General features: G+C 36.2%; 1 protein-coding gene across 1 annotated transcript; it reads left to right on the top strand.

Annotated features, from left to right (window-relative positions):
- The first annotated feature begins 7667 nt into the window (after positions 1–7667).
- Positions 7668–8504, top strand: LOC131052881 (uncharacterized). Its single transcript, XM_057987525.2, has 2 exons — positions 7668–7968; positions 8140–8504. The coding sequence occupies exons 1-2, from the start codon at positions 7755–7757 to the stop codon at positions 8373–8375; spliced, it is 450 nt and encodes a 149-aa protein (XP_057843508.1). The 5' UTR covers positions 7668–7754; the 3' UTR covers positions 8376–8504.
- The last annotated feature ends 11720 nt before the right edge of the window (positions 8505–20224 follow it).

Raw genomic sequence — 20224 nt, 5'->3', positions numbered from 1 at the left:
GTTACATCTTCATATAAAATCTGCAACTGTCTGTTTATGATAAATTATTTCAATTTTTCATCTTAAGCCCTAGATGTAGCATTCATTTTTATATTTCTAGTATCCAATTCAACACCCACAAAATAAGGAGCGAAATCCAACTAGTATTCAACCCTTTTCATACAAAGGAGGTTGAATCTATTGAGGTCCCTCTCTAATGCATTTTTTTGGAAATAGGTCCATTTTGCATGCCTAAACTTATAAACATCTATTTTCCTTCATTACAACAACAATGATATGTCATCAACATCCTATAACAACAATCATTGGCATATACATCCTATGGTATCATCTAATACAGCTCAAGTGATTTAGTACAATTAGTTCACTCAAATGGACTTTGTGTCTTGATGCTCCTCAATCTTTACGACTTTACTTTGCATAGGAAGTCATAAGATTTGGTACATATCCTCAAGTGTGATTGTCATCTCCTCCATTAGAAGATGGAATGTAGATTTATTTAAGTCCCACCACTCTGTCAACACCATTAGTATCTTGTCATCGAGTCTAATTGTGGACACCATGAATACTCATGTCATTCATATCCTTGAGGAATCCCATCTCTACACTTGTTAACATATTGATGTAACCATATAGTAATGTGCACACATACCAACTATTATGCTTGCACATCATGGGAGGGACCTAAAATCATAATACACAAGTTTCATTAGTTTTCCTATAAGAAATAGGAAATCAAGTATCTCCCTATAGAATTTCATACAAAATCCCCTAGATGCTAGAGCTTTTTTAGGACATTAGTGTTAGTCCTAGAACCTAGCACCTAGATTGGACATTGGCACCCAATCTAGACACAAGTGTGAAACTTGGACACTAGCATGCCAAAGATGTAATTTTTTTCATGCAAGTGATTGAAACTTAGTTTATAGAGCGAAGTAGAAGGACAAAGACTTACCTTCATGAGTCTAGATACCCTATGCTACACAATCCCTCAAGGTATAGATCCACATTAGTGCGTGGGATATAGCTTTTTTAACTATTTTTGTTTACAATCTAGTATTTTATGTTAAATCGTATACTATCCATTATTTAAGGTTCTAAGGCAATAAATTTCTATTCTTCATTTGATTCATACTAGATTATAAATAAGCCTTTTGATAATTGTCTAATCCAAAGATTAGGTCCCTAATGCTTCTCTACCTAGGACTATCTAGTAATTTTATTATAGGCTAAATATTTTCCCATTCAATGAAGAAGGCCATGTTGGCAATTTGGAGGAATTGATTATGTGTTGCATTGATGTTTGTCATTGATGTAAACACTAGCTTGTTTGGTTGTCGACCGGGTTTTGCTAGAGTGGTTGGATTGTGATGATGATCAGGAGACTATCTCTAGTATTCTTCAGTATGTTCAGATTGGTGGAAATGGTTTGGTTCAGTCATTCATGTGTGTGTCACATTCAGTTGATTCAGGATTTGGTGATCTGGAAGCTATCATATGTTCTAGTAAGCCTTCTGGTTACCAGTAAGGGTTTTACTGACATAACTTTGTTGAAGATCTTTTGATGGATTCAATAAGTGGTGTTGGTGCAACTTCTAGAAGGTTCTCGGGATGTTGATGGTTATCATGTTCATGTTCTAGTTGATCGGTGGTGTTGCATTTGGCTTATGGCGACCTATTTTAGGTCTGATGCTATTCTGTGTTATTCTCCTAGGTTATGGAGTTTATGTAATGTGTTGGTGGATGCTCCCGATGCATTACTGGTTGGATTTATTGTTTGGATAATGTTGTGTTGGTCTTAGGCCGACTTGGGTTATCATTGGTTTACGAGTTTATGTAATGAAATTATTGTGTTATATTTTAGATGGCCGACCTAATTTTTTAGGTCATGGGTTTCTATAAATATGATGTAAGATCTCTTTGTAGATCATAGGATGGTCATGGATGGTTATGGGATTTTTTGTGTGTGAATAAAGTTGTAATCATATGTAGAGGATTGGTCGATCATAGGTGATCAAATTGGGTTTGTGTGAGAGGTTTAAGACTGATGCAGAGCATCATGAAAATCCAACCAAGAACCTCAAATCATTCGTGAAGTTCAATCATCAACACAAATCTTCCAACATGTTAGAGGCATTGTCATATATTTCCCAACAAAATCATCAAACAAATAACCATTATCAAATCTTCTCCATATATATCAATCCATGATGATTTTAGATCCATATATCATGCATTAAAGATAAATCATTTAAACCCTTCATCTATTCATTTCTTGCAAATGAAAACCAAGAATTTGTCCAAACTATGAAATTTACTCTATTCTGGTCATGAAATTGCAGTCATGAACATTCATTAATAACTCTTAAAATGTTAATCAACTAGACCATTGCTCTGGTCCGTTTCTAGAAATGCTAGTTATAAAACTTTTCTCCAAATTATAGAAAGATCCAACTGTTAAATCCAAAGTTATGATGGTTTTTCCAAAACTGGTCGCAGTGAATCAGGGTTTTGGGTAGTTCCAAATGGTTTTCACCAAAACTATCATAACTTTCTCAAAAATGCATGAAATCAACTCAAACCAAAAGAAATGGAAATATTATTCATTATACTACACTATCATGATATAAATACACTTGTTTCTAGGTTGTACATGGCCGCACAAGGCCTGGAAACAAGAGGAAAAACTTTCAAGACCACAAAACAAGAGATTGAAACAATGAAAGTATGATACCGAAATGTTTCCAATGCTTTCCAATTCCTTCTCCAACTTTTACCTACCCTTATGAATGACCATTAAATATGTTTTATAGCCTTTTCATCTTCACATGGAAGTTACAACTACCCAACTTCCTCTTATAACCATACAACTTCCCATTTTGATCCTTTTACAACTTTTGAAAAGTTGCATTTTACAACTTTTGACTCAAATGACTTTAAACCTTCAAAACATATTAGGATGGAATAATAATGTATTTTTGTCATAATTTTATCCCTCCAAGGTTATTTTATACAAATATTACTAAATGACTAATTCAAGACCTTATTGGGACAATTTGGACAACTCATTACAATGGGCTCTTTTAGCCTTACATATTGATTCATATTGACTCAAAATGACATTACAAATGAAAATGTAATTGAATATACTTATGAATTGATTTTTATCCTCTTATAGACTCCTTTTGTACCTTTGTGTTAGGCGCTCCTGCACCAAAGACCTCCGGTATTGAGCTTAACCGAAACTGTACTCAAGCATAAGAGATGCTATTCTTGCAGTTCAATCTTATTTCTAGATTGTAGTCTGAATATTTCTTGTAGTCAGTGAGGCTCCTTTTGTGATGAGTAGTGCACTCTAGGCAGTGTGCCTTCTTGCATGTGCAGGCCCCTTATATGTAATATTTATTCATCTAATCAGTGTATAGATATTGTCAGTCACCAATCCCATCGTGGTTTTTCATCTTTGAGGTTTTGCACGTATAAATCTCTAAGTTATGGTGTTGATCTTTGTGGTTGCATTATTACTTGTTGGTACTTTCTTTTATGCATACCAGTTACTAAGTTGTTGTGCTAATAAGGTTTAAATTAATCATACCGGGAGAACACTGATTCATCCCCCCTCTTAGTGTTCTTGGATTCCAACAGGCCAAGTTTTGTAAATTCTACCCTATTTATTCTAATTCATTTCTTATGATAGTTAAAGTCCACTGAAGTAGGAACACCCTAAGGTTTTGGATTGGGATCATCCCCATGGTCACTAGTCTCCATACCTATTTTTTCTTGTTATTCCTACCTTGCATTAAGTTACAATAATTTCTATTATGTGGCGAATCACAACTTAGGGGAATATGTAAGGGATTGGTGTGTCTTTCATGATCTTTCATATCCTTAAGTGGAGAATGTCAAAATCTTCCCTTCTTGTCATCCTACTTGATGACATAGTTTGCGACATTTTTATGCTTGTTTTTCATCCTTTGTGCTCTAACCCAAATCCATCTTTATGGTTTCTCTTTTATGCTTCTGCAAGAGTTTTCCACATTTAATGGGTCTATGATCTCTAGATTATTTTTCTTGACATCCCTTCTCTAAAGCTCAGACTTGGATTCACCCATTTTCTACTCAACTTTTCTCTCACAATTTCTTTTTCCAATTAACAAAAAATATTTTTATTTACTTTATAAATTTAAAATTCCTTTGATACTTTTTAAAAAAATATATGTGATTTTTTTTTAATAAATTATGTATACAACCAATTTAAGACTATTTTATTTACTTAAAAAAAATCAAATTCTTAAATAAAATACTCAATTTTCAAAAAAGAAAATGTTAAATTTTCTTTCCCCTGGCAATAAAAAAGAAACATGACAATCCTTGATGCACCACAAACTCACATAAGCTTAATACATTAAAGAGAAAGAGATCTACACAAATAATATCTGTCAAATGTTGTAGGAAGAAAGCACACATCTGCAATCATTGATAATTTCTGAGGAATGATTACAACTATATGACATGCCAAAAACATCGAGAAAGAGAGAATTTCTTAATTGGAAAGAAGAAGCAAGAAGTTAGCAGCAGCAACCATATCCTCCTGGTAGGATATAATATACTTGCAGAGCATAAAACCACAACACTACTTCCCACACAATTTTACCTTGGGGGCAAAACATAAGAGACCAGCCATGAAACCACTCATCCTTCTCATAAAACGGCTAAGAAAAATCTGTCCTACTTTTATATGAATCCTCCTCACAGGCAAATCCATTCTTTTTCTTCAATTTCTTCTCTATCAGTTGCCTTGCAATTTCATGCTTTCTTTCCTCCAACTCTTCAACGCCCATCTCCATTGGCCCTCCATTTTCTGAGCGAAAGAATGCACTTCATTATCACACCACAGCACAGATCATTCACAAGTATCATAAGAAACAATGTTATTATTTTTGTAAGGTATTGGGGAATATAATTTTGTCGGTGGATCACGAGGTTCTAAATAATTGGGTCCCCATTACAATAATAATAGCACTCTTCGCTGTGCTCCACAATTTTGCAACGAATCATTTTACACCATTATTCTTAACAACCATTAATTACACAGTTCATGATGAACTTGGTTTTTTATTTCCGAATTTCACTAAGTGATTTTTGAACGTTTCAGATCAATCCATCATCATCAAACGATTATTCATGTCTACTTTGGGGGGCACCTTTGCAATTGAAAGGATGTTTTTGAAAGGTTGCCACCTTCGGTGTGGGATTATGAGATAAAGAGGGGACGTTACGTTGACGTGAGAGACTAGAAATCATTTTTTGGGGGGACCATTTTTGTCGTGAGCATTGAAGCTAGTAAATAATGGCACCGTTGATTTGGGGCATATTACTTTCCATATACCAACGAGCACTAAAAGTTATGGAGGGCAACATCATCCATGGAGCTTGTGGAGTGGAAACTCCCAACACATCACAACTTGTCCTATAATTTTGGTTCAATGTAAGGATATTTTGTTAGTATTCCATGACTTTGATTGAGTCGAATATGGCACTGACTATATTGTGACTATCTTTTTTATTTTGGATTTATTATAATGAGGGGAGGGTTCTTGAATATTGTCTATATTTCAATTATAGTTAATTAGATTTTGTTAATTAAAGTCCTAAAAAATTATCTAGCAGGTCAATATCTTTCTATTGGTGTAGTCATAGATGGACAAAAGGCTAGTAATTAGATCAATGGTGCAACTTTATTGATACCAATAGTGCACGAATATTGGTACATTTGTGAATCAGTATTGGATCAATTGTCCAATTTTTGTGGTGGTCAAAGTGAACGATTAATGGGGCAATAGGGAATATGTATGGGAAGTCAACTCAAAATGATCACTTTTTTACCCTTGTGTGCATAATGAATCCCATGGCATTTGTTGTAACTATCAAGAAGTCAAAACGATAGTTATGAGCAATTAAGTTGCATACAAAGACAACAAAACAAAATGTGAAAATCTGATTTACCATTTAGAAGCTTAGAGTGTGTGAAGTGTAGACTTGGAAAGGAAAAAAAAAAAGAACAAACAATTGAAGATTAGATCTAGAGATGAAAAACTGAAAAAAATGAGGGTATAGATCAACCTAAATTCATGTAGTGTAGCAATAGAAAATGTTGGGAACACTATAATACACTTGTCCAATGTTTTTTTGTAAATGGATGCAAGAAAAATGTGTTCTTATGACTCTAAGAGATCATTTTCCTTAGAAAAGATGTGTTGGCATGAGATCCTAGGTTGTGCTAGGATGGTGATTTAGCTCACAATTGGTTTTATTATTAGATTTGTTAGGTATAGTGTTTGGATGTTAGCTTCATTGAGTCTAGGTTCCCACAAATGTTATAAATGATAGAATATGAGGAAAGGATAACAATAACCTTAGTGTACAACAAAAAGGGAATTAATGAAAGGAGATAGGAGAAAAGAAATTTAAACCCAATATCTAAAGAAATATAGAATGTAAGGAGATTGACAAGTCTAATAGAATGTTAAAAAACTCTTTGGTAAGTTTGGTTTAGTTTGTTGGTGTGAATGAGGTGTTTTACCTAGCTACTTAATCACCGAGGTCCTATTCATATTAGTTTCTTAAGTTTACTTAGGGTACACATATGATACTTATCACTATATGTCTCAAGTCATAAGATTAAGACACTTGTGGATATATTGTAAGCATGTTCATTTGGTAATATATTGAGTTGTTTAGTTCTTTAGAGGTTAGTTTTCTGGAAATTATTTTCCTAGGGTATATCTAAACAACTCTTCTTCTTATGGTTGTTTCTATACCATCTCTCTCATTTCTTTCTAATTGTAAATTACATGTTAAATATTATAAAAAATTATGCAAATAGAATTCTATAATATTCTCCTTGAAGGCTAAATGTGGAAAATCCTATATGTTGACTAATGTGGAAAATTCTATATGTTTAGTAGTTAAGTTTTGATATAAATTTATCTACTAAAAGAACTTGTGGTTGCCTTTTCCTTACAAATAGCATAACATTTTTAAATATTAATATTAATATTATTTGAAGGTGGCCCATTAAAGTAATGCATCCATAAAATTGTAATATATCTAGGATATAAACATCATAATGACAATCCCATTTATTTATCTATCACAAAGGGTTAATTGTTAGACATTATTTACCTTTCCACTTTAGTTCTTGCATCAACCCATAGCATATTCTAGTTAATATCTTTTACATCCAATTTGACATAGCATAATATTTCAATCATAAATCACCTATCACCATCAAGGCCACATTGACATGATTAACCATCATATGTTGATATGTCTAACTCTTCCTAACATTGTTAAAACAATACAAATCTTGTCCACGATGAAGATTCTTCCATAGCAAGGTACAACCTATGCGCATGAACATCACTACAATATTTTTTCATTGATATAAACATTAGTAGAGTTTCTCTTTCATGTATGCACTATCTTAAGGTAATATATTCAAATTTGTAATCAAACATCATTTCCACAACCAAAAGTTATTTCCTTAAATTGAATGTCAAATCTATTAAAATAATTAATCTCAAAAAGAATAAAATTCTATATAACATATTACTTTATATAGAGGTAACATGTTCTAGTCTTTCATATTGCTGTCTATTGCTGTTTCTGAATTTGATTGTGTGAATGCTTTTTATCCATCTTTGCAATACAGTCTGATATTGAAGGTATTCTCCACTGTTCTGGTGGTAGGTATGGGTATGTGCTTGTCCAGAAAAAGAGACAAGAACCCACAAATTGGTTTGAACGAATTTCAAGGAGGAAATGATAGTCAAAGATTTCTGAACATGTTTAAGTCTAGATCAAGGCTAAAATGTAACGCCAAAGACAGTTTCAGTGACATAAAATCTGTTAATGAATGCAATGGGAAGAGTGAGAGGCAGAAAGAATCTGTGAGCCAACTGCAAGGTGAATTTGCATAGGATTAGCTTTTATCTATGTTGTAGCAAATTCTTTTGTTTTTTATTTTAAATAGGAGAACAATCAAAAGTTTATGAATAGAAATAGGATAATTATACACTAATTTTTTCAGGGTTTGCAGAAGAGATCAACAATTTTTCTGATTATTTAATTTATCAGGTGAGTGTAGTCTGTATAGGTCATCAGTGGTGGAGGAGGGTGCAGCGTTTGGTTCTCCAATTTCAATTAGTAGAGAAGGAATTTCTACAGAGGCATTCAGTGATTGCAGCGCTGATTTATTTGAATTAGATCTGTCTGAGGATCATATCTTAGGGCGCGTATCAGATGATGTATTCAGTGTCTCACTTTCAGATCTTTTGAAATTAGAGTCTCTTGATCTTTCAGACAAGTTGTAGCAGCTGAGGATTACTGTTGTTGTCATAAATCGAATGTGTAAATTTTTGTGTTTTTGGGAACGGCTTAAATTATATACACTAAGCTTACATTTTTAAATTTAAAAGTGTTAAACAATCAGAATTGACTGATATTTTTTAGACTTAATATGTTACTTAAAGTGTGTGGTCACACTAAAAATACACTTTTAAACTTAAAAGCCTTAAACATTCAGAATTGACTAACATTCTTTAGACTTGATATGTTGCTTGATATGTGTGATGTAAGACTGACCTGTTTTTAACTTGTGAAAATCTCATGTTTTGTTGAGTTATAATTTTTTTTTAATAAATGTCTATATTATTATTTAGAAAATATACATATTAGAAAAGGGATGGTTGGAAGAACGTCACGTTCTTAAAGTTCATACCGTACTCGCCTCTTTATGAACATGGAAGTGAGAGGATCGAGGGTGGCATCATACAGTAGCAAAGATGTGGCTTCTCTGACATTATATGGATATCTCAATCTAGAAGATGCCTTTTGAAATTGATCAGTGAATATTGTACTAAATTTCTCTTCACCCCTCTTGATCTCACCAAATTGATGGTATATGGTAGCAACATCAATCAAAATTTGAAATCATTATAGAAATGTAGCATCAATCCAATCCCCACTATTGATGAGATTCTATGAACATAAATATGCCTATTCTTTAAGGGTGTAAGGGAAAAGATGACACAACATCTCTGTGTTGTATTCTCACACTAAGGCATGTATCTTTAAAAATAAATAGATGAACTTCTGCATTTTGATGGAGTTAATACACATTTCTTTGGTTTCTTTGATAAATAATGGTATATGACAAAATAAATAAGAAAATTGATGTTATATAATTTCATAGGAGGAGCAAGAAGAATGTGTTTGGAATGATAGGTCAATGATTTTGTAGTATAGCTTCGATAGAGTTCACTTGGTTTATAAAAAAATCATTTTAAAAAAAAAACTCTATTTTATGATAGAGTTAGTATCTCAAGGTTTCAATAATTAGATCTCGACACATTAAGGTTCACTCAAGGTTTATCGTGGTTACTATTTCACAAAGGGACTTATGGATGTAATCTTTACTTAGTGTAGCTTTATCGACAAGATCTATGAGATATTAGACTGAGTTTATGAGATTTGGTCCTTATACATTTGGATCAATAGCTATTTTGGAAAATTTGTTTGAACAAAAAATAAATTTGAGTAGCTCTTTTAAAACTATCTTTTTATTTTAATAATTTGTAAATTTATATAATATATGAACAAAGATGCAAATATTTGCAAAGATTTAACCTATCTTTGCTTAAATTCTCTAAAATCATTGAGGTTCTCATTAAAATCTTAAAGGTCTTCTATATTAATGAATTGTAGAGAAACCTTAAATATTTTCGTGTTTCTTCTAGAGATTTTCAAATTCACTCACTGGATGTTGACTCATTAAAATGATATGTAAAAAGATAGAAAAAGATTTAAGGAAAGAGAAGATAAAGTGTTAATGAAAGTAAATTTGTAGTAATTACACATGTAACACATGTATAAATTTTTAGTAATTGAAATACAATTTGAGAGCTAAATGATTTATATTTCACTTGAATTATTCACATATTCATACAAAATAATGTAAATCTTCAAAGGAATACCGAGATTCACATTAAGAAAAGGTCCAAACACGTTGAAATCTTGGTGTAATAGTTTGATATTTCATTAAATATGATGAGTTACAATCTTGTTTGATTTACAACCTAGAATGACCTTCAATCAGAATCAACTTTTCAAAGCTTTACAAAAGCATACGAGTGCTAATATTGAGAGTAGAGAGAAACCATGAAGAAAGTAGAAATTAGGAATTCCCTAACTTAAAAGCTTGATAGAAATCAACCAATTCTCCTCTTTTATACAATGAATGAGCTTATCCATTTCATAAACACAAGGATCCAATAAGTTAGCTACAAAAAAATCAATGACTCAAAATACATCTAAACGAATCAATCATAGAAATTTGAGTGGTATGTGGGTTGCATCAATCTCTTTGATAGTTGGAAATTGTTGGAATCGTAAGTTATTTTGGAATATTCACACCTTTACTTGTGATAGTTGGTATGAATGATATTCTTTCCAAGATTCAAACCTTTAGAAGCCAAGAAAACTACTATAATATTTGGAAAGGTAAAATTCTTCCAAAATATGTTGAAAGTTTAACATGGTAGGGTAAGGATACCTAAATGCAAAAATGTTTCATGACTATATGAATATACTAAATCACTATGATTAATGACAATCAATTAGATGACTTCACAACCAATATTTGGTGGCAACTGGCTATTTACCAAAACTTACCAATAATTAGACTCTCTTGAATATCACAAGCATCTTCTGTCATAACCTTATACCCTAAAGCTTCTCTCTATAGAGTCAAAAATATCACCCTCATCACCTTTAGTGGCGATTGTGACATGTGGCACCTCCCCCACACTGCTTGGAGGATAGGTTTGCCAATTTGTCCTTTTGTCTAGCAAAGAAGTCCATGTCAACTTACCCTAAGGCATTATCAATTCTACCAACCTAACAAGTTTGTGGATGCAGACGCGGCGCAGAGACGTTTGTGTAGCATGCTACCATCCCGCCAACCTGCTAGCCAGTAGGTGGTCGTTGGGACATTACGACCTGCACCAGGAAGGAATCGTAATGCCTCCCCGTGCGACCATCGACATCTAGATTCGTCTCTTGGCCTATATCTTTCATCTCGGGACATTTCCAAGGGATCTTTTGGCAGATTGAAGAATTACTCTTGGAGATTGACGCTCTTGGAGACACTACCACCATTGTTGTAACACCATCGAGCTACCAAGTTTGTGAAGCATGCCAACACTTGCCATGCACTAAGGGAGTAATCTAAGTCTATCTCATATTTCCAATATCTTTCTTATTTTCCAACTACCAAATAGCATGACATTATCTTTGTAATTACTTTTATATTCTTCTTTATCATCTTCTTTATCCTCTTCCTTTCTCATGGCTATCTAGGGTTGTTCGTAGAGGTGGAAACACCAAAATGGGGGTCTGACTTAGGCAGGCTCCAAAAACCAACCCCCAACATTTTCTCTCTTGCATGTGTGTAGGCATAGCTTCATGGAGAGGAGACCATCTTGCGGGAGGCTTCATAGCATGGACCAATTGTGAGATTCCTTCATTCTTTTAGCACTCTCCTCATTCCACTTCGTAATATGTGTTTTTAGTACATTTTAGTATTGTTTAGCTAATCTGCAATTTCTGTCAATGTGTCCTAAGCTTTCTGCTTGGACTTTGCACTTCGTTTGTATAGAATGATAGTGCACCATGCTAGCGTCCCTGATCCGCATGCTCGTCCTATGGACAGAGGCTCTACAGAGCCGTCTAGAGATGTCTTTCGGGCATTTGACATTCCCTGCATGATTCTGTCATCCCCTAGCTTAGTGTTGCACCTATTCAAAGAGGTAATCAAAAGGATAATTTTTCCTTGAGGATTCATCATCCTTGAGGTGACAAATTCCCTCCATTACATTATGGTGAACCCGACATGAAGGGGGATTCATGTGTGTTTTCTTTTTCTAGTATAGGTTAGTTGCTTTATTTCTTTGCCTTTTCCAAACTTAGCATAGTTGTTTTACTTTTTATCGCACACATATTTTTCCCTTTCACGTTTTTATCTTAAATACATCAAAACAAGACAATCCTACATCTTTTTCCAAGGACTTGCATAGGTGTTCCTATTCCATGATCTGGTTGTCGATCAACTTATGAGCTTTACAACATCAGGAGGTCATCCAAGAGGAGCTTCCATGCTAATTGCTACAGCCCTCCTCTACCTGGTGCCATGCAGGGTGAGCAGTCATCCGATCCCAATGAGTTCTTGACCTCTCTCAGTCTGAAATATTTTGACATGGAGGCCTTCTCCTTCTAACTCGCAACCTAACTCTCCTAGGATTTTTACCTCATCTTCCCCTCTTTCTATCGATCATGGTTCTATTTTCTCTATTGATTTTGAGTAGATCAACTCTTTAGAAAAAAATCTGAGAGATTTTGAGGGATTCCTGAACAAAGAGAACATCCTCCCCTAGGCCAGGAATATCTTCAACACATTGAGAGACATGTTGATATCAAATAGGAGAGGCTTGGAGATGCTGAGGGCCCTATCCATGATTGTTAAAAATCATGTGCCCCTAGCTGGGGTACCCCCTCTAGACACCCATTTTGATCCATTCGGGTCCCAAGTTGATGTTAGCATCCCAGGGATGGGAGCCCGCATGGTGGATTCCACCACCCCGAGTATCAGTGTCTCCTTTGTTCCTTTAGGTTACATAGACATGGCTAGTGATTCAACTATTGCAGTTCTCTTTGTCAGTACCACGTCAGCCAGTATGTCGTCTAACAGGGGAGGTGGTGGTGCTCCACCTCCTCCTCCTCCGCCTACGAATCCAGTTCTAAACACTATATTGCAGAACATGAACTAGCTTTAGTTGCAACTCACTTATCTAGCTTCTGCTTCCAACCAACCATCTGCACCCACATACTATAGGAAGATCCCTTTAGACATCACTATCCTGAATGCCATCCTTCCAATAGCCATTGAGTCATTGAAGTTTGATAGGTTCAGTGGCGATGGTGACCCAAACACTCACATTGATTCATTTATGATCATGTGCAGTGACTATCACAATTTGGACTTTGTTCTCCTTAAGTTGTTTGCTTGTTCTCTCAAAGGGACTGCGTTGGAGGTACAATTCTCTACCTGACCACTCCATCCACACCTTTAACCAGCTGATGGATCTCTTTCTCAAGAGATTTCAAGCTAACATAGGTAGCAAGGTCACTATATTTGACCTTGTTCATTGTAAGAAGAAACCAAATGAGAAGATGACAGATTTTATCTTACAATATTAGGCGATCTCAAGTGAGAACCCCTTTGCCCTATCGGATAACAACTTGCAGCATATGTTCATAGGCAACTTGCAGTCGGCATTGAGAGAGAAGTTGTCCTTGAATCATTATCAAAAAATTCCCAGCATGTGCTCTTCCTTGACTGATTATCAGCACACCGTGATGCAATTTTGAGACTCTTCTTCGAACCCTTATGGTGGGTCCTTTTCTGGCACATCCTCAGATAGGTCTCAAAATAATAAATTCATGGATAACATAACGGCTAATCCTCCAATTACTACCTCTCAATCATCACAAAATTGAATGACTCTTATTTGAGTATCATGCAATAGTTGTTGCGAGACAACCTGAGCACCCTACCTGAGCCTAAACCTCTGTTAGATAGCCGATCCTACCCTCGCTGGCTTGATGGGTTGAAATATTGTCATTACAATCATGTGCTTGGTAACAACACTAAGAGATGTTATCATCTTAGACACATTGTACAATACCACATCAACAGTGGGGATATCAAAGTTGACACAAGGAAACACAACTCAAACAAGTCTGTGGATAAAGCCAATAGTGACTTGTAGATCTATACCAACCAGTTTCCTCCGCACTCAACAAATGTGATTTCTACATCTGATCTGACCTTGGATGGTGGTTCATATATCAATATGGTAACCATCACCCCTATCGTCTCCCCCTTGGATAGAAGGTGTTGGGACTGATTTAAAATTGAGTCAAAGTTTGTAGGCCTATTACAAATTTTTGCTGTGTATGTCAGAAAGGCACCCAAATAAGTCAGTTTGAATGGCCTAGTTAGCAAAGGGGTAAAATGGAGCTGGTTGATTTTCAGAGGGTAAGGCTTGGGATTCATGTCCCACACCTTTCATTTGGCCTATTAAGTTATGTGCAACTTTCAGAATTCAATTTGGATAAGTTTACAAGGTACCCATTTTGAGGGGTGAGCTGGAAGTGCATTTTAGGCACAAATGCAGATTTTATGGAGTAGCCTTCTTTGAGCGATTACATCTTTTGCCCTGTTGATCATCATGAAAAAATTCAAAATGGATTCAATTGTATGCATTAATGTGAGTCACCCTACAAAATTTCAGGTCTTGACGAATCCATTTGCTCAGTTTTCAAAATTGAATCCGTTTGCAGTTTGTGTGTTTTGGAAAGTCCCTGTTTCGACAACTAGTCGGAGCCCTGTTTTGCACAATTGTAAAACTTGCCTCAGTAAGAATCATGCCAAAGTGTTTCTTCCAGGTTGATGTCAGTATAAATGGTGAGCTACGTTTCAAATTTCAAGTCCTTATGAATCCGTTTGCTCAGTTTTCAAAGCTCAATCCGATTGTAGTTTGTGATGTTTGCACAAGTGTAAAAATGTCCTGGTGAGCGTCATGTCAGAATGTTTGTTCCGGGCTAATGTTGGTATAAATGGTGAGCTACATTTCAAATTTCAAGCCTTTATCAATCCGTTTGATCGGTTTTCAAAAGGACTCATTTTGCCATCAAATTCAGTTATCCGCACTTCTAGTGTTAGATCAGTTAATGTAACCATTTTGGTGAGCGCGCCGTTTACATCCTGTCAGTCGGGTGATCGAACTGAGAATTCAAAGATTTAATATGTACTTAAAGGTACCTATGTTCCGAATTTGAGAGCCTACGGAGGTCGTTTGATATTTTTGAGAAAAGCATCATGTGTTGCCAGAACATTGACTTCATCAGGTCCGCAGTGTCGACAAAGCCAGTTGGCCGTTTTCGGAAATTAATATCTCTTCGCTCAGGACTCGTCTTGAGAAACCGTTTGGTAGATATCATCCTTGTATATCAAAGTACACGCCTATCAGATGGCGAGCTCCAGAAAGGTGTTTTGACAGGTTTGAAAATTACGTCTTCGCGATTAATTGCGAAAATTGTGGCGTAATTGCCTAAAAGTTGCAAAATGCAATTTTATGATCCGAAAATGGTGCCGATCGTCTCTAGAGGTATGTCTAAGGTCCGTGAAGTATTCCAGGGGTCAGTTGCATGAAAACGAAAATTTTTTAGTCGGACCCACTTTGGGGCCTGACCTGGCTCATGCCTGTGCTTTAATTTTAATGGTGAAATGTTCTTTTTTCCTGACAATATATGTGTATCCATATTGGCTCGATTGAAATTCGCCAGTCGAACAGTGAGAGAGAGGAGAAACTCCAAAACCAAATGCAATTGGTGAGTGTTTAAACCAAATTCAGTAGCAAATAAATGAAGTTTTAGAGAAAATGAAGGCCAATGAAACACTTCCAATTAAACGTAATTGTCTTTTACCTGGCAAACAAGAGGAAAACGTTGGAGGAGATGCAAATAGAAAAACTTTTAATACAAATGCAATCTGTTGTAATATTCCAAATTGCATTGGTTGGTATAAAGCCTAGACAATCCCTCCCCCCATGTATGGCATTTGGAGCAGCCACAGGAAAACTTAAGACCAATTGCAATGTTGGCAGTTTTTTTATGCCTCTCCTCCCCCATGTGAAGCCTTTGGCAGCAGTAAGGGCACTCAGCAAATGCAACATGGTTGCAGCAGTAGCATTGGTCTTCAAATGCAAAAAGTCATCAGCAATATGAGGTTGGTCCAATGGCAAGCAATTGCAAATGAAATAGTTCCTCCCTGTTGGACATGATTGCTGGAGGGCATTGAAATGTGTGTTTAAATAAAGGCTATTGGCTGGTATGAAACCATAATTCCCCTTGCTACCATTGTGGTTGACAAAGTTAGCAACAGCAATGGAAGCATTTTAGCAAAAGCACTTGGCAGGTGTAATCCCAATGTTCCCAGCCATACTGTACAAGGGGCATCCAGAAAATTAGAAAACTACAGCAAGTTACAGTAGGTAGCATGGATGGCCAAGGGGAATCATTTAAAATCTTCTAAATTAAATGCCATAAGAAGCATCCTCCCTTCATAGCCAATGCAATTGGTGGTTGTCTCTCCCAAATCAACCGATTGCCAGCATCCTTTTCCTTGCATGACATGTTGATGGGCAAAGTTAAAAGAAACCAGTTAGTGCAATTGCCAGTCCTTTGCGTGGAGAGTAGGGGAGTAAAAGGAGACTTTCAAAGAAATGCAATGTGCAGGTATAAGTAAATTCCATGGCCCAAAGCCAAGTCCTCCTGCAGGCAACATGGTGTTTTGGAGGCTTTCAAACTTTTAACCAAATGTATTGGCAGCAATGAAAATGGCATATAAAACTTCCAATACAATTACCAGGTGAAGCCAACACTCTCCTTCACGTGGCTATTAAACTTTCAACAAATCCCATTCACAAATGAAAGCCCCAGGCAAGGCACCATTAAAAGTTTCAAAAAATGCATAGTTTCAGGCAAACACATTATCCCACATTGGCTGTGCACTGGGAGTTTTTTGTATTTATATGCAAAAACGCACAGTAGTATAATGTCTAAGCCTTAAAGGCTTTTGACACAAGGTGCCCATGGGCGCCCAAGGCGGGCCCATGCGCGAGCACGCTTCCCGAGGCGATGGAGGAGTTGACTGGATGAAGACCAAGTGGACCCCACGCAGGCATGCTTCCCGAGGCAGACAGGCATAATTTTGCAGACGAAGGTCGGGTTAACGAGCGAGCAAGTCCGAGAGAGATCAACAGTGCACGCTATTTCGCGAAGGGAAGATGCACGTCGTTTAAACCCCGTGAAATAGCGAAAGTGAACGAGAGCCGTCCATGTGGCACACAGGTGGCGGGTACAGTCAGCGGTCCAGCAGGCAGGTCCCGGTGAGGTGGCACCCAGTGGCGATGACGTGGCATACAAGCAAGCAGCCCAGTGGCGGTGACGTGGCCGACAAGTGGCAAAAGATGAGGTGTCATCCCAGGTGGCGTCCGGTCAACCCCATCGACCAATCAGAGGTCACCACGTGGCAAGGCGTCAGAGCACAAATGGAGGCAAAAATCAAATTTAAAATGATTAAATGATATAGTTTAAACTATAGAGAAATTCGAAAAATTTAAATGATGGGTCCATGTTGAGGATTAATTCGCCCAGGGCTCAATTTTTTGCCAAAGTATAAAGTGTTATATGTTTTCGGAAAGCTCTTGGAGTGAGGAATCCGATTATGAGGTTAAGTTTGACAAATGTGGGATATTTTAGAAGCAGTTTCCATGGGAACAAAATTCAGTTAGAGAGGAGACACTTGGCAATTCAGTTGTAGAGTTGATTTTCTTCTCTCCTCTTTTTATTCCGAATTCTTCTCAGTTGTAAGGGTTCCAGAAATTTGGAAAATGCTCCAGATTTGATGGCTTCCACTTTCTGAATGTCAGGACCCAAATTTGTAAATGCTTTTGGTTTGTTTCAGGGTACAGAGGATTGCAATGCATTGTTGTAAATGTGATCTTAGTTGCAGGTCTTGCTTGTGTTAGGCATGAGTAACTTCCCATGATATTGTCTCTGTGTATGCATTTCATTATCATAAATTGAATCCTCAAGGAGGATGAAGATTTGTCAATTTTAAGGAAATTGTGTGACTGTTTGTAGGTATCCTTCAAGGAAGGTTTTAAATTCTATAGTCAGTCATAAATGATGAAATGTATTTCCAGATCTGATAAATTTGTGAATGAATCAAATAGTGCATTAATATAAGGTATTGGTGCATGAATATCTTGTTTAAGGAAAACAAACTTGCATCTATGATTCATATTTGTAGTTTTGTGTGTGACTCTGTTGCCCAATGGATAAGGCACTGATCTTACAAGTTTGGGGATGTCTTTCAGAACAACATTTTAAAAGATAAATCTATTTTCCCTTCATGTTTAGGGGTGTTTGTGTTCCATTCTTTCCAAGCTCTGTTTCATCCTATTGTTTGTATAGATCTAGCCAGTCTATAATGTTTCCTAATATGTTGAGCTTGTGAAATGATTTCTCTGCTCATTGTTGATGCAGTCTTATGTTTGTGATTGTTGTATTCAATGCATCAAAAGGGTGTCCCCCCCTAGGTCTAGCAGAACCTGAAGTGCAGGAGGATCATTAGGATCCTATGTTATGTTGTCCAAGCCCTGAGGTGTTTCATTGATTGAGATCGGCTATCTCATAGATAGATTTGCAGGTGTCTTGGGTTATCACTTTTGGTGAACAACAAAAATGGTGACTCTGTTGGAGAAGTAAATGAACTGTGAAGAGCCTCTGGTTAAGAAAGATTTAATTCATATAAGGTTGAGATTATCCCATCCGAGTCACCACAACAAAAATGGTGACTCTGCTGGGGAAGTAAATGAACTGTGAAGAGCCTCTGGTTAAGAAAGATTTAATTCATATAAGGTTGAGATTATCCCATCCGAGTCACCACAACAAAAATGGCGACTCTGCTGGGGAATAAATGGATGTAAATGCTTGATTGATATGGTTAGAGGTTGAATGTGTTCCTAGTCCTGTCAATTTCATATCCAGCCAGTCTATCCATGGTGTATGCACAGAGTGTAAATTGGTTTCATGGTGAAGAAAATGCTCCTTGTTTTGGATCTGCAAAATGATATGTGTTTCATATCATACTTTATGAAGGAGTAACAGTGAATGCATGGTTGAAAGTTGTGAGAAGTTCTTTCAGCTGTATGTGAATTTTTCCCAATTCCTTAGTTGGGTGGTGACTCTGTGGTTCATACCAGTATTGAACAACCTGGAAGAGTGTTTGTTGCAATGAGATCGAAGGAGTAAAGAGAATTAAATTTGTGATTGAATGGTTTTGCTGTTCAAAATATCCTCTGTGCAAGAGGTGGCGACTCTGATGTAAAAGACCATGCTAAAGGTGAAGTAAATCTCCAGATCTACAAGAGTTTATAGCTGCAAATCTCCAGTATTTTCAGAGGTTTCAAATGCAAAGATATTTGTTCTGAAAATTAGAATGTGTAATGTCGTTTTCCCATTTAGTGAACAGCACTAGTCTAGAGGGAAAGAAGAATTTCAAGATTAATTTGCATATCTATGCTGCTGCAATATCCAGTGTTTATGATCTTCAGTAGTATGCAAATTTGGAAAATTAGTGACTGCAAGGTTTTTGAAAAGATTTTTTAAAAAACAGTAAGGTGCATGGTCATGATAATGGTTCAGTAACTATTATAAAACGTGATGGATCCAGATGTAGTTCCTAGATCCGTGAATCCTTTGTCAAATTTGAAAGAGATCAATATAGAAATTGAAAAATGTCTTCAAATGATCCAAGAGAGATTTATCTGGTTGTTAAAAGGGAAAGTAGGGCTAAGAAGTAAAGGAGAATCATCATACCTCTTCTATGAAAGAGTTTTAGCTGCATTGAATGATCTTTCAATTGATAATAGACCCCCTGAGTCAGTTTTAATTGAGATATTCCTCGAGCTTTATGAGCCTAACTCAGTTAATTGGTCTACTGCCTTCAGAGAAGAATGTGTTGAATCTATTAAAGAATGGATAGATATGATTGAAAGTAACCAATTTGAAAATATACATAAGATTAAAAATAATGAAGGAGATGAGCCCCTGAGTGGATGTACCTCCTATGATGCTGAATGTGATTATTCTCAGCATGAAAGTTCAGATGTGTATTCAGAGCGAGAAGAAATTTGTGAGAACAGTGATTGTTCAACTAATCATGAACCCATTGAGGTTTTAGATGCTAATGATGTAGATCACCTTGTTGTTGATTTCAATCCACAAGATGTTTGCAACCCCAGTTATGAAACTATGTTGCAACATGTAGCAACACATTATGAGCAGCATGATAAAGGATATGATGCAGATGCAAGTTGTTGTGACGATGAAATAAATGCACATAGGGACATGAACACTACAGATCCAATACCTTTATCATATTGGGACAATGTTTACAGCTCAGAGGATGAAGCCAAGGAAAATGAAGAAGAAGGTTCACTATGTAGTGAGCAAATTTCAGAACTCTTAGCTG

This window comes from Cryptomeria japonica, chromosome 6 (assembly GCF_030272615.1).
Source record: "Cryptomeria japonica chromosome 6, Sugi_1.0, whole genome shotgun sequence".
Taxonomy (NCBI): domain Eukaryota; kingdom Viridiplantae; phylum Streptophyta; class Pinopsida; order Cupressales; family Cupressaceae; genus Cryptomeria; species Cryptomeria japonica.
Note: the sequence above shows the minus strand (reverse complement) of the source record. Positions and strands in the feature narration are given on the sequence as shown.